This window comes from Lithobates pipiens, unplaced genomic scaffold, assembly GCF_037356315.1.
Source record: "Lithobates pipiens isolate NorthernLeopardFrog02 unplaced genomic scaffold, aLitPip1_a1.2 Scaffold_30, whole genome shotgun sequence".
Lineage (NCBI taxonomy): Eukaryota > Metazoa > Chordata > Amphibia > Anura > Ranidae > Lithobates > Lithobates pipiens.
Window position 1 is genome coordinate 47263940 of NW_027507791.1, and position 14339 is coordinate 47278278.

The 14339-nt window shown below is 41.1% G+C and overlaps 1 protein-coding gene across 2 annotated transcripts in view; it reads left to right on the top strand.

Moving 5' to 3' along the window:
• The window catches only part of UBQLN4 (ubiquilin 4), a 30297-nt gene extending 22448 nt beyond the window's left edge, over nt 1–7849 (top strand). The window contains exons 7-11 of one of the 2 annotated variants that reach the window (XM_077464171.1): nt 2267–2406; nt 4031–4114; nt 5380–5495; nt 6452–6623; nt 7122–7849. In XM_077464171.1, the coding sequence (XP_077320297.1) occupies nt 2267–2406; nt 4031–4114; nt 5380–5495; nt 6452–6623; nt 7122–7274 (665 nt within the window). In that variant the 3' untranslated portion in view covers nt 7275–7849. The remainder of the gene's footprint in view (nt 1–2266; nt 2407–4030; nt 4115–5379; nt 5496–6451; nt 6624–7121) is intronic. The other variant, XM_077464172.1, reaches the window with a different exon arrangement.
• The last annotated feature ends 6490 nt before the right edge of the window (nt 7850–14339 follow it).

Consider the following 14339-nt stretch of genomic DNA (forward strand, 5'->3'; position numbering starts at 1 on the left):
GAGTGGCCCAGCCAGAGCCTGGACTTGAACCCGATTGAACATCTCTGGAGAGATTTGAAAATTGGCTGTTCACCGACGCTCCTCATCCAACCTGATGGAGCTTGAGAGGTCCTGCATAGAACAATGGGAGAAACTGCCCAAAAATAGGTGTGCCAAGCTTGTAGCATCATACCCAATAAGACTTGAGGCTGTGATTGGTGCCAAAGGAGCTTCACCAAAGTATTGTGCAAAGGCTGTGATACTTATGTGCATGAGAATTTTTGGTTTATTTTTTATAAATTTGCAAAGGTTTCAAACAAACGTAACGTCTCTCACGTTGTCATTATGGGGGTGTTGTTTTTAGAATTTTGAGGAAAATAATGAATTTAATCCATTTTGGAATAAGGCTGTAAAGTAAGAAAATGTGGAAAAAGTGAAGCACTATGAATAATTACTGGATGCTCTGTACATACCATAGTTTGTAGATGCTATACATGTAGCAGATGACATTTTGGCCTCAATGTAGACTTTTTTTTTTTTTTATTTTTTTTTTTTTTTTGTTAGGTTTCATATCAAAGTTTAAACCAATTTTTGTTTATTTTTTTTTTTTTTTTTTTTTTCCTTTCAAATTTTCAGTCTTTTTTTTTCATTTATATAATAAAAACACAAAAATAAAAAAACCCCAGTGGTGATCAATTACCAGCAAAAAGCTTGATTTCTATTGGTGGTAAAAACAATTTTTTATTTGGGGTACAGCATTGCATGACCACTCAATCGCCAGTTAACCACTTCCCCAACCAACCCACCCCCCCCCTCCCCCCAGGTGGGCGTCATGTGATGTCCTGAGGTTTAAGTGGAGATATCTGGATGATTCCTGCAGCTACAGGCATCATCCAGACATTTTGTTCACCTTGCGATTTCCCTGCACCAAAAAAACAATCAGCGGCTGTTCAGCCGCTGGATCATTCCTAAAGGTGGCTGGGGGCTCTCTATGATATTCGGAGGCCTGGGTGAGACATTATGATGACCAGCGGAAGTAAACATTGCCAGGGACTCAGCTGGAATGTCCGAGATCGTTTGTTTTTTGATCACATGCTTTCCCGCCTGGAGGCAAGATGTGGGGTCTTATAGACCCCACATCTCTCCATAAAGAGGACCTGTCACGCTCTATTCCTATTTACAAGGGATGTTCACATTCCTTGTAATACGAATAAGTATTCAAAAAAAAAAAATTTTTTTAAGGGAAAGTGTAAAAATACAATTAGTTTTTATTGTTTAATTGAAAAAAAAATTTTTTAAAGCGCCCCTGTCCCCGCATGCTCACGTTTGGACCCCAATCTCTCCATAGAGCACCTGTCATCCTTATGTCTATTACAAGGGATGTTTTCCTTGTAATAAGAATGAAAGTGATTAAAAATTGAAGGGAAAGTGTAAAACAAAAAGTATATCTTTTTTTTTTTTTTTTTTTTTTTTTTAAAGTGCCCATGTTCCCCCCCCGTGCTCACCTGCAGAAGCGAACGCAAACATAAGTCGCACCCACATATGTGCACATCGTTCTACATGTGTGAGGTATCGACCATTAATGTTAAAGTGAGAGCAATAATTCTAGCCGTAGACCTCCTCTGTAACTCTAAAGGGGTAACATGTAAAATTTAAACATCGCCTATGTATTTTTTTTTAAGTACCAAAGTTTGGCGACATTCCACGAGTGTGAGCATGACATCTTGGGTATCTAGCTATTCGGTGTAACATCTTTCACATTATACAAAAAAAGTGGGCTTTACCTTACTGATTTTATTTTTTTAATTCATGAAACCGTTTTTCTTCCAAAAAAAAAAGCGTTTGTAAAAATACTGTGTGTGACACAAGTTGCAATGACAAACATTTTATTCTCTAGGGCAGGGGTGCTCAACCTGTGGCTCTCCAGCTGTTGCGGAACTACAAGTCCCATTAGGCATAGCAAGACTCCGACAGCCACAAGCATGACACCCAGAGGCAGAGGCATGATGGGACTTGTAGTTTTGCAACAGCTGGAGAGCCACAGGTTGAGCACCCCTGCTCTAGGGTCTCTGCTAAAAAGTGTGTGTGTGTGTATAAAATAGAGAGAGAGAGAGAGATGTGTTCTGATTAATTTTCTAGCAAAAAAAAAGATTTTTACATGTAGGAGAGTTGTGGCAGTGTCGAATAGCAAAAAATGACCTGCTCATGAAGGGGGGTAAAATCTTCCGGAGCTGAAATTGTTAATGGCCCTTTTTTTGTTTCCTCTTTTTTTTTTTTTTTTTCTCAGGCATGTTTAACAGCCCAGAAATGCAGGGTCTGCTGCAGCAGATATCCGAGAACCCGCAACTAATGCAGAGTATGATCTCCGCCCCCTACATGCGCAGCATGATGCAAACCCTCGCTCAGAATCCTGACTTTGCTGCACAGGTTGGTCTGTCGTTCGTCTTTTGTATGTATGAGTGGATTGCATGTGATGCACTATTGTATAGTGAGTGATTTTTATTTATTATTATTATTTTTTTTTTTTTTTTAAATCTGCTTTTGAAGCTCTAAAATGCTCAACAAGCCAAATCCCATTCCTTTCAATGGCCCCTGTTCACATCTGAGCGGCAGATGTTTTGCTTCAGGGTGACAAAGTACACAAACTGCTTTTTTGTCTCCATAGACTTCAATAGAAACACCTGAAAAATGTGAGACTTGAGCGTTTTTTTTTTTACCAGCGTTTTGTCACTCGTTTTCTGCACAAGCGGCAGCTCTCCACCCCTTATTTCCTTCACCTAGTGCAGGGATATGCAATTAGTGGACCTCCAGCTGTTGCAAAACTAAAAGTCCCATTATGCCTCTGCCTCTGGGTGTCATGCTTGTGGCTGTCCGAGTCTTGCTATGCCTCATGGGACTTGTAGTTCTGCAACAGCTGGAGGTCCAGGCTAATTTATTTTAGTTGAGACTTGCATATAAAATTTAATGTCCTCTGTCACTGTCTAGCGATCGTTTCAACATGAGGTTTTGAGTCGTGATAACTAAAAAAAAAAAAAAGGTGGGGGTTGGTAATGTATTCCTGGAATATTAATAACTGTTTGTTCTGCTTTTGCAAATCATTTTACACCGGCCACTTTATTAGGTACACCTGTTCAATTGCTTGGTAACACAAATTGCTAATGAGCCAATCACATGGCAGTACCTCAATGCCTTTAGGCATCTAGACGTGGTGAAGAGGTCTTGCTGGAGTTCAGAGCATCAGATTAGGGAGGAAAGGGGATTTAAGCGACTTTGAACGTGGCATGGTTGTTGGTGCCGGACGGGCTGGTCGGAGTATTTAAAAAAACTGCGGATCTGCTGGGATTGTCACACACCAACCATCTCTCGGGTTTACAGAGAATGGTCCGAAAAAAGAGAAAATATCCAGTGAGTGGCCGTTGTGTGGAGGAAAATGTCAGAGGAGAATGGGCAGCTGGTTCAAGATGATGGAAAGGCAACAGTCTGTCCAGTTTGGGGTGGAGGAACTCCAGTGTCCTGTACAGAGCCCTGACCTCAACCCTACTGATCACCTTTTTGGGATGAATTAGAACACCCGATTTTTTTTTTTTTTTTTTGATGATCCAGGTCTTCATATCCAACATTCAGTACCTGACCTCACAAATGTTCTTTTGGCTGAATGGGCTCACATTCCCAGAGAAACCCTCCGAAATATAACTTCCCAGAGGAGGGGGGGGGGGGTGTTTTATTGCCGCAATGGAGGAGGAGAAGACAGCTCCTTATTGAATGACCATGGTTTTGGAATGGGATATCCTTCAAGGTCTCATAGGTGTGATGATGGTCAGGTGTCCACCAACATTTCACCCTATAGTGTATAATAAACTAGTATCTAGTAGTGTGTTTTTTTTTTTTTTTTTTTTTTTTTTTTTTTTTTTTTTAATGCTTTTACTCTTACTGTTGGCATAGATTTATATTTAGAACTTGACTGGTTGCTTGTATTGCCATTGTTCTATGAATTGCTGTTGGTTCTGTATCGGTATTACCCAGCGTGATGTGACGTTTTATTCTCTTCCAGATGATCGGTAATAATCCTATTCTGGCGGGTAACCCCCAGCTCCAGGAACAGCTTAGACTTCAGCTACCCGTCTTTCTACAGCAGGTAGGTTGTTTGCGGTCTTCACCTTCTATGAGGTCTTTCCATCTGATTTTCATCCTTGTACAGTCTCTTTGGAACAGGGACTTGTATATAGGGCATATTGTAATACCTAGTGATATTAACCACTCTCCGCCCATATGATGTCCTGGACTTGCGGTGGAGATATCTGGATGATGGTTGCAGCTACAGATATCTTTCTTTTCAGCCAGCGATTCCCTACAGTGTAAAAGCCATCTTAGTGGCTGATTAGCCTCTGGATAACTTTTGCAGGGGGGGGGGGGGGGTGCATCCTCTGCCCATCTGCGCTTCTCCAGGCTCTGCCGGGTGATCAGAGAGCCTGCGATCCAGTCTGGCAGTGGGTTACTACAGAGCTGGCCAAGGACCGCATGGTCCCGACCATCTCTGATCCTGGGAGGCCAGAAACAATGTTCAGCTCTGGCAAATTAATGTAAACACTGCCCTTCTTTTTTTTATTTTATTTTTTTCTAGAAAGCAGAGATTTAATGTTGAAAATAATAAATTATATATATATATATATATATATATATATATATATATATATATATATATATATATATATATATATATATATATATATATATATATATATATATATATATATTATATATGTGAGTTCCAAGTAATTTTCTAGCAAAAAAATACTAATTTAAACTCCTTGCGCCTGCTTAATGCCTAGTACCCCCATAGTAAGCAGCTTGCTATGGGGGGCACCTGAGGCTTACTCCAGAGCTGCTGTTCTGTGTTCATTCACACACGGAGCGTGGCTCGGCCCCACTCTCTCTCCTTATTGGCTCACTTTATGTGAGTGACAATAGTGGGAGCCATTGGCTTCTGCTGCTGTCTCAGTCAATGAGGAGGGAGAGACCCAGTAAGGCCGAGGCTCCTTTGCAAAGTGCTGGAGGAAGATTTGGCTTAGGTGAGTGTAGTTGGGGGGGGGGGGGGGGGGGGTAGAGCACAGAAGGCATGAAGGTAAACCTTTAGAACCACTTTAAAGCAAACCTTTTTTTTTTTTTTTTTTTTTTTTTTAAAGATAGAGCTCAGCCAATAGGATCTAAAAAAACAAAACAAAAAAAACAATTATCGAACAACCGATTTCTATTATTTATTTTTTTTTTTTCTGACCCAAATCTTTGCTCATTTAGGTGTGTTTGTGAGTTTTGCGCTCCTTTGTACAGCATGAGATACTGAAATCGGTTCTATCCAACACCATTTTCTATTCATGTCATTAATGTGATCTTTATCCACAGATGCAGAATCCTGAAGCTCTTTCTGTCATTTCCAATCCCCGAGCCATGCAGGCACTTCTCCAAATCCAGCAAGGCCTACAGACTTTACAGACGGAGGCCCCCGGCCTGCTATCCAGGTGAGATCAAAGCTTTCCAGTTCATGGCCCTGCCCTGCTGCCTTGTACGGATGTTCAGCATATTCATTCCCTATGAAGTCATGACATCACAGGGGCGGGACGCTTCCCCGCTCAAGGGCTAACAATTACCTGTTTGGGTAGTGGGCTGCATGTCTTTTGGAAAGGTTTCATAATGCAACATGGTGGCTTTCAAGTGGAACAGGAACACCAAGGAAAGTTTAAAGGGGGGGATATATATATATATATATATATATATATATATATATATATATATATATATATATATATATATATATATATATATATATTCTCTATATAAATTTATGCCCTGTTGACACCCGAGTGAACGGGGCCTAAAATGCTTAACAAGCCAGATCCTATTCATTTGAATGGCCCCTGTTCACATCTGAGTGACAGACGTTTTGCTTATTTAAAAAAATTTATAATTTTTTCTTTATATATATATATATATATATATATATATATATATATATAATCTATATCATTATTTTTTTTAAATATACGCAGAATGGGATTTGGACAAGCTGCCCACAGAACCGGGGGGGGGGGACAGTGCCACACTATTAAGCTTATTTTTGTATGTAGAAATGTGCTTAACCCATTAAAGTGATGGTTTGGTGAGTGAATTTGGGGCAATAGCTCTTTGCAGAGAAACTTTTACCTTCATTTTTCTGTTGGTCCATGGCTCCTATTGCAGTGACCAACCTCTGCTGCTAGCTGCACATGCCCACTAGTATTAGATCCTGATGTCAGTCGCTTGGGGGATGTGTTCCCAATGCATGCTGGGAAATGTGACTTCCCGTTCTTCATATTAAAGTGTGGTGATTGGGTTTATTTACAGCTGTGCCCATGTTTTAGGTTTACAACATGGAGGGAATCGGCCCTCGGAGCCTCCTGTGTTCCCTTTTTATTCTTAATGGGTTTTTAATCTACAGTTCTGGTGCTTTCAGTATCCCCGGAGTGCCGCCGGCGTCCAGCGGAAGCACAGCCCCTGACAACACCACCCCCTCCACACCCGGCAGTGCCTCTCCAGCAGGGGGCAGCAGCAGTGCTCAGCAACAGATGATGCAGCAGATGATTCAACTCCTCGCAGGAGGGAGCTCTCCGGTAAGAATCCTGAGAACTGCGTTCTTGTGGGGGGGTTTAGAAATATTCGCCGTCATCCCGGCTGATTGGCTGCCCAGTCTTGAAATATTCTCATCCTATAGTTGGTGAGAAATTGCTGATTGTGTATACAATGCAGTCTTTTTATATTGGTTCACAATTGCGTCTAGTCCTTTTTTTACACTGGATATAAACGTCTAGTCCCTTTTTTTTTTTTTTTTTTTTTTTTTTTTTAATACTGGGTATAAATGCTTAGTCCCTTTTTTACGCTGGGTATAAATGCTTAGTCCCTTTTTTTTACGCTGGGTATAAATGCTTAGTCCCTTTTTTACACTGGGTATAAATGCTTAGTCCCTTTTTTTTTTACGCTGGGTATAAATGTCTAATTAAAAAAAAAAAAATATATATATATATATATATATATATATATATATATATATATATATATATATATTCTCCCTCCTGAAATATCTGGTTTAATATGCTGTTCTCGCCTTGCAGGGGCAGACACCGGAAGTTCGTTTCCAGTCCCAGTTAGACCAGTTAAACGCCATGGGCTTCATAAACCGCGAAGCCAACCTGCAGGCGCTCATAGCAACAGGCGGAGACATCAACGCAGCCATCGAGAGACTGTTGGGCTCCCAGCCCTCCTAATGACAAAGACCTCCCCCAATCCGGACAATGCAGGAATACGCCAAATCCCAACAGTACCATCCCGGCCCTTGTACTGGCCTCAGCCGCCGAGCATCATGGGAAGTGGCCAAGCCCCGCTGCTGACAAGGATAACACCTCTGAATCGGACTTCCCTGCTTTCTTTTTCCTGAAGAGGGCCCTCAGTGGCGCAGTCTGTACACACATCATCTCTTCCTCGCCCCCTCAGGGTGTGAGCCGTTTGGTAATTCGCCGCGGCCTCGCTCCTCCCCCCAATGTCAGCTCCGCATTAACCCCGTGGCAGCCGCCCTCGCTGTTTAATACACAGGACAGTCTACACCCGCTACTAGTGCTAATTGCTCATAATTATTTAACTCACTAATCTACAGTTGACTGCTCGGCGGATATTGCGAAGCCTCAAAAACGTGTAGAATTTTTTTTTTTTCTGGCCCCTATCTTTTTTTTTTTTTTTTTTTTCGTTTATTTTTCTTAAACCTCTGTTGCCCTAATTAAGTGAATTCTTATTTTCATTAGAATTTGATTTTAACAATAAACCAAATGTTTTATTTTTTCCTGAACTTGCGCACAGACCACAGCTAAGCACGAATAATCTCGGGGCCTTGCAGGTAATTGCTGTACCCCCCCCTCATCTGGGTTCCATAAACCTCACGGCACCTGGACTGGTAAAACGGTCAGAAACTTGGTCAGAGCATCTTCTGGTTTCATTAACTGGAATATTTTCCGTACCTTTCTTTCTTTTTTTTTTTTTTTTAATATATATATATTTTTTTCCTTTTTTTCTCTGTGCGTAAGATCGTGGTCACTAAAAGCATCTTGGCAAAATGGCGTTTGTGTGTTTCTGTCCCTGGGATGGGGGGAGGGGTGGGCTTGGCTGTATTAAATGATTAGTCTACCTTTTGTGGGAGTTTTAAAAGTAGAGTTCCAGCCTATTTATTTTTTTTTTAAATATAGAGATGATACAATCTAGATATAGAGAGAGAGAATATAGATATATCTATCAGAGATGGAGATATAATATATCTCTCATATAATATATATTATATATCTATCTATATATATATATATATATATATATATATATATATATATATATATATATATATATATATATTCTCTCTACTTTTTTTTGATATATAATATAGATTTTTTTGAGAGAGGGGTGTGTGTGTATATATAGCTATAAAATAGAGTGTATATATAATATATCCCCCAAAAAAATGTAAATATATAGAGATGATAAAATAGAGAGAAAAAATATATATCTATAAAATATTATTTATTTTTATCATCTCTATATATTTTTAAAAAGTTTATATATATATATATATATATATATATATATATATATATATATATATATATATATATATATATATATATATATAAAAAATTGGGATAGATTATATAAGCTATATATCTTTTTTTTTTTTTTTTTTAATATATAGATGATAAAATGGAGAGAATTTTTTTTTATATATAATCTATCTATCCTGCAACAGTAAATTCAGTCTTTATATGCAGTAAAGCATGCTTGTTATACTCACTGTGGCACTTAAGGGGTTAGTCCTCTGTGGTGTAAATGGGCAGTTATGATCCCTAATCCATCACCTGAAGGTACGGAGCCTTGGGGGCACTTTGCACATGCTCAGTTGTGCATGTGTGTTTTTTTTGTTTTGTTTTTTTGGGAGGGGGTGCATGTGATCAGCACTGTCCAGATAGGGGGTCATGCAGCTTCATAAGACAGTTGAAGAAAAATGAAAACTCCTCCTACAAGCTTTACCCAGACACTGCTAGAAGTCACAAGACTGCTGATAGGAAAAGGTATTTAGCAGTTTATATTTACTAAAACTATTGCGTTTGTGTGCCGTGGGAGACCAGATATAGTAAATGCATGTGCCCTTCCTGGGGTTTAGTAACACGTTAATACTAGTTAAGTTTTTTTAGTCTGTATTACTACTGTAAGTTTTCATAGTGAAATAAGGCTTTTGGTGGGCTCTTTTCTCCCCCTGACCATTTCTAATTTATCAGCCTCCATTTACTACCTGCCTTAATCTCGGGGACTCTTCGTCTTCTGGGATCATTTTCAAAAGATGTGCAGGTCCAGTGCTGGGCTTCCTCTAGTATCTATGCAAGTTGCAGGGCCTGCAGAAGAAGTACATTTCCCAGGATGTAGTGGGAAACCAGGGGTGGGGGGGTTGGAAGAGAGAGGAGGAGAATTGATCGGGCTCATTGGTGCAGGCGATGAGTGGACATGCGAGTTCCCTCTGTAGCCACTTGGGGGCAGCGCACACTGGAGAATGGAGATCTTCTGGTCTCGGGCCGTCCTGCATTGTGTATACACTGTATATTATACCTGACTCTATACCAGAAGGAAGATTTTGTACTCAAGGCGACTGAAGGACTGCAATAAGCCCCTGTAGCACTTACCAATCTGGAAAAAGGTACTACATTTAATTGCACAATTAGGCTGAAATTGGGGAAAAAAAAAATGTATTGATGGTTTCAAAAATGGAAGCCTTCATTTCTTTTTAAAAAAGGAGTCTGGTGGGCTGCCACCTGATGTCCCCCATATTTCCCACTTCCTATGCTGACCTTTGTAAAGGAAAAAAAAAACATGGCTGCCGGGGAGAGCGTACAACAGCTGGCCTATGGATGACGTCGTCAATCCTGAATTTCTTAACCATTGCCCGTGCTCTCTCTTCCCCCTTGCAGCTGCCACTGGATCGGGCTGAAAATGGCCAAGTATATTTAACTTTCTTACACGGGTTAGTCCGTATTGGTATCGGTTTATGCCCCATACACGCTTATCAGATTTTCTGCTGATTTTTTTTCCTTTAGGTTTACCAAAACCATGTAGTGCAAGGGCCTGCCTGGTTGCATACAAATTGAAACTCCTAAGGTTTGACCTCATGCTATATGGTTTTGGTAAATCTGAAGGAAAAACTGATAGTGTGTATGGGGCTTTAAAGTGGAGCTCTGGGCTCTTTGGTGTCAGTTTAAAGTGGAGCTCTGGGCTCCTTCAGAAAAAAAAAAAGTCTGTAGCTGCTTACTTTTAGACCCCTTTCACACTGAGCCACCCCGGGCATCAGCAGATAAGAGGCGCCCATCGATCGATCTAGTGGCCGAAAAGGGGTTAAATACACCCGCAAAATGCTGCTGTTTTCAATGGGCAGGAGTGGTGTATTCACTGCTGCAAAGAAGCTGCTGGCATGACTTTGTGCACTTTTGAAAGCACTCGGGCTTTCACACTGTTTGCAGCTGAGGCTTTTTTCAGGCTATACTTTAAGTACTGTAGCTCCTGAAAAACACCTCCCAGAGTGAAAGGGGTCCTAATATTCGGATACTTACCTCTCCACTAGTACAGCGGTGTTCTCACACAAGTTTTGATTTGGGTTCATTGGCTCTTTGGATGCTGTCGCCTGCGTTTTTTGGGTTTGTGAATGGCCCGGCAGCAGGGGAAGGAGGCTGGGGGGGAGCCAAGTCGGCTGGCAGTGGGAGCAGGTACCGGTTACCCGCTAAAAATAAAAGGCCACTCTTGTCCTGAGGCTGTTATCCTCTGGTGTGATGTCCTGACCCCCGGCCCCCCCGTGTCTGACAATGCTTATATGGCCATGGGGAGGGGCTATCTGATGATGTCACCCAGAGAGGCCGCCCCCTTGTGACAGCCATGGCTATATAAGTGATGTCGGGCAGCGGGGGGGACATCACAACTGAGGAAGCCGGCCTCAGCACAAGAGTTGCCTTTTTTGTTTTTAGCGGGTAGCCGGTGGCTCTGACAGAATACAGCCACTCGCTCATCCCCTTGCTTTCCTGTATGCTCTAAGGGTCCGATATTGATTTGGGGGGGGACCCTATGCATTTTTTTTTTTTTTTTTAAATCTTGGCGTCGGGGGTGTCCCCTTCAAAATCCATACCAGACTGAAGGAGAAAGACGTTTTGATTTTTATTTTTTTTACAGCAGTGTTTTTTTTATTTTTACAGCAATGTTTTTTTATTTTTACAGCAGTGTTTTTTTTTTTGTTTTTTTTACAGCAGTGTTTTGTTTTGTTTTTCAGCTGTCAGCGGGTAAGGCCCTGACAGCTGATGACTCATCGCTTATTGAGGATGCGACAGTCGGCTTCCCGACCCACTGCTTAGCAACCAGCTCTATCCTGTGAATGTAAAAAATCAAGCCTAAAGTAGATTTCTAAGCTCTAAGCCTACAACGGCTCCCACACCCACTAACCCCCCTGCCATAGGAAGATGCATCTACTTGGTGTCAGAGCTCCCCCGGTCTCCAGCAGGTTTAGGCTTGGTTCCATATGGACTGCAATTCTACTTTAAGAAAGCTTTGTTCTAGATCACATCCTCCCACATGGATACTATACTCTGGTTCCTATGCATGAGCTGTAAGGAATAATACTCCTTCACACATTTACTTCCATCAAATTTTTATTTAACATACAAATTCACAATCTGCTTTATTAAAATTGACATTTTATGCTAATAGAACAAGGTGGAAAATTCCTTTCCTCGTTGTGATGTCCATCTTCTTCTGAAATGGTGCAGGGGAAGAGGTGTGTGTGATCCCCCCTCTTTGTCTATGTTCATACAGGAAATGGAAAGGGGAGTGAGTAACCAATGTGTATGGGGGACGCCATTCTTTCTGCATTCAGAATGTGAGCCAGCGGGGACAGTATTAACCACTGGAAGGTTTTACCCCCTTCTTCATCAGGCCATTTTTCAACACTGCGCTACTTTATCACATGCACAGTCATGCAACACTGAATTTTTTTTCAGACAAATAGAGCTTTCTTTTGGAGGTTTTTTTTTGTAATTGTTTATTTTAAATTTTAAACTTTCAACATCATACAGAAGAAAATATACATGAAATATTAATATATCGAGATTGCAGGTATAGGTTTTTTTTTTCATTATATAAACGTAAGAAGACAGAAAAACGTGAAAAAAAAAAACAAGAAAACGCCCCAGATCTGTTTTACTTTGTTTTAAATCTCTTCATAAATTTAGGGCAAAATGTATTCTGCTACATCTTGCAAGGGCTGGCAGTGGTTAGGTGCTGAGCAGCAAGAGTATGTTTACAAATTGAGATCAGTGCTGTGATTGGCCACTGCCGACCAGCAGGTATATACCCAAAAGCGTTGACTGTAACTCGTGACAAACTTGTGCTGTGCCCAATCACACCGCAGAACAGCAGGGGGCGTGCACACATGCTTCTGAAAACCAGGAAGTAAGCCTGATGATGTACGGGTACACCTTACTGCCGCCTGCTCAGTAAATGTACTGTGAATGGGGTGGCAAGTGGTTAATATGGATGTATATAGACCACGGATATGCAATTAGTGGACCTCCAGCTGTTGTAGAGCTACAACTCCCATGAAGCATAGCAAGACTCTGACAGCAACAAGCATGACGCCCATAGCCGTGATGGGACTTTTGCAACAGCTAGAGGTGCACTAATTGCATATCCCTGCTATAGACCAAATCTAGCCTCACCGCTAGTTAATGTCCTCCTGACAGCATCCAGCCTTTCGTGGTCAGGGGTAGCGCAAGGACACCCCTCAACCCCCTCGGATTCTTGAGTGCTGTCATTGTGATGTTGCATGTGGCTGTCCTATTGCTAACACATCCTGCCCTGTAACACCCACTACCCTTGATTGTCACCTATCCCTGGTCAATGCTAGGGGGAGATCTATGTGTCCCTATTATTGTCCAATCGGCCACCAGCACTAGTGTCCTTATGGAAAATTTTCCCATTGTTCATGTTAGGCCTCATACACGCTATCAGATTTTCTGCTGGTTTTTGTTTTCAGGTTTACCAGTGGTGTAGTGGTTAGCACTCTCACCTAGCAGTAAAAAGGGTCGCTGGTTTGAATCCCAACCACGACACTACCTGCCTGGAGTTTGCATGTTCTCTCTGTGCCTGCGTGGGTTTCCTCCGGGCACTCCGGTTTCCTCCCACACTCCAAAGACATGCAGGTAGGTTAATTGGCTTCTGTCCCAAACTGGCCCTAGTATATGAATGGGGACCTTGGATTGTGGGCTCCTTGAGGGTAGGGAATGATGTGAGTGTGCAATGTACAGGGATAGGGACAATTGCAGACACCTCACTCAGGTTGAACTGGATGGACTGGTGTCTTTATTCAACCTTACTAACTATGAAACTATGTAGTGTAAGGGGCTGCCTGATTGCATACACATTGAAACTCCTAAGGTTTGACCTCATATTAGATGGTTTTGGTAAATCTGAAGGAAAAACTGATAATGTGTATGGAGCTTTTAAGGTTTTCCTTTTGTTTTTTGGTGTCGGAGACAGTGGTCAGCAGGACTAATAGGGTTATTCTTCCCATGGGGGGGTGCTGCTGACAATGGTAAAAACTTGACATGTTCTGATTATCTCCAGGTCTAACCAAAACTGAGTTTGTTTTTTGGTAGTTTATTATAGTGGAGGGTGACAAAGGTGGTGCAGAAAGAGGTGTTGGGTATTGCTTGACTGAAGTTGGTCGTTTAGGTGAACACTATATCACTAGATCACACGCATATATGGAGCAGCCCATCTTGGAACACAAAATCGGTCCTGGCTTTTGGAGAGCCCTTGGCTGGGAAAAAGCTTCAGACCAAGAGTCCCCTTTTAAACACCTGTTTGAAGAAGTCCTTGTAGGGAAGAACACCAGTTGGCGGAATGTCAGCCAATGTCATTTTTTTTTTTATTTTTTTTATTTTTTTTTTTTATACTTCGGAGAGCGCTTTCCAGGCAGTGTGGAGACTAAGATTTGCTGTTTGCCTCTTTATGTCAGAAACAACAAAATCACTAGTCTTCCATACCGACCAAGAAACTGATATCTGGATTTCAGCAACAATAGAGAGAGGAGTATTTAATGTTTCAGTGACATAAAAGATTACATGAGAATATCAGACGAAATGCAACATTTCATAGTAAATAGGCTAAGAAAGGGTTTATTTTTTTCTCTTTTTTTTTCTTTTTTCATTTTTTTTTGTCTTTTTCTTCTTTTTTCATTTTTTTTTTTCTTTTTCTTTTTCTTTTTT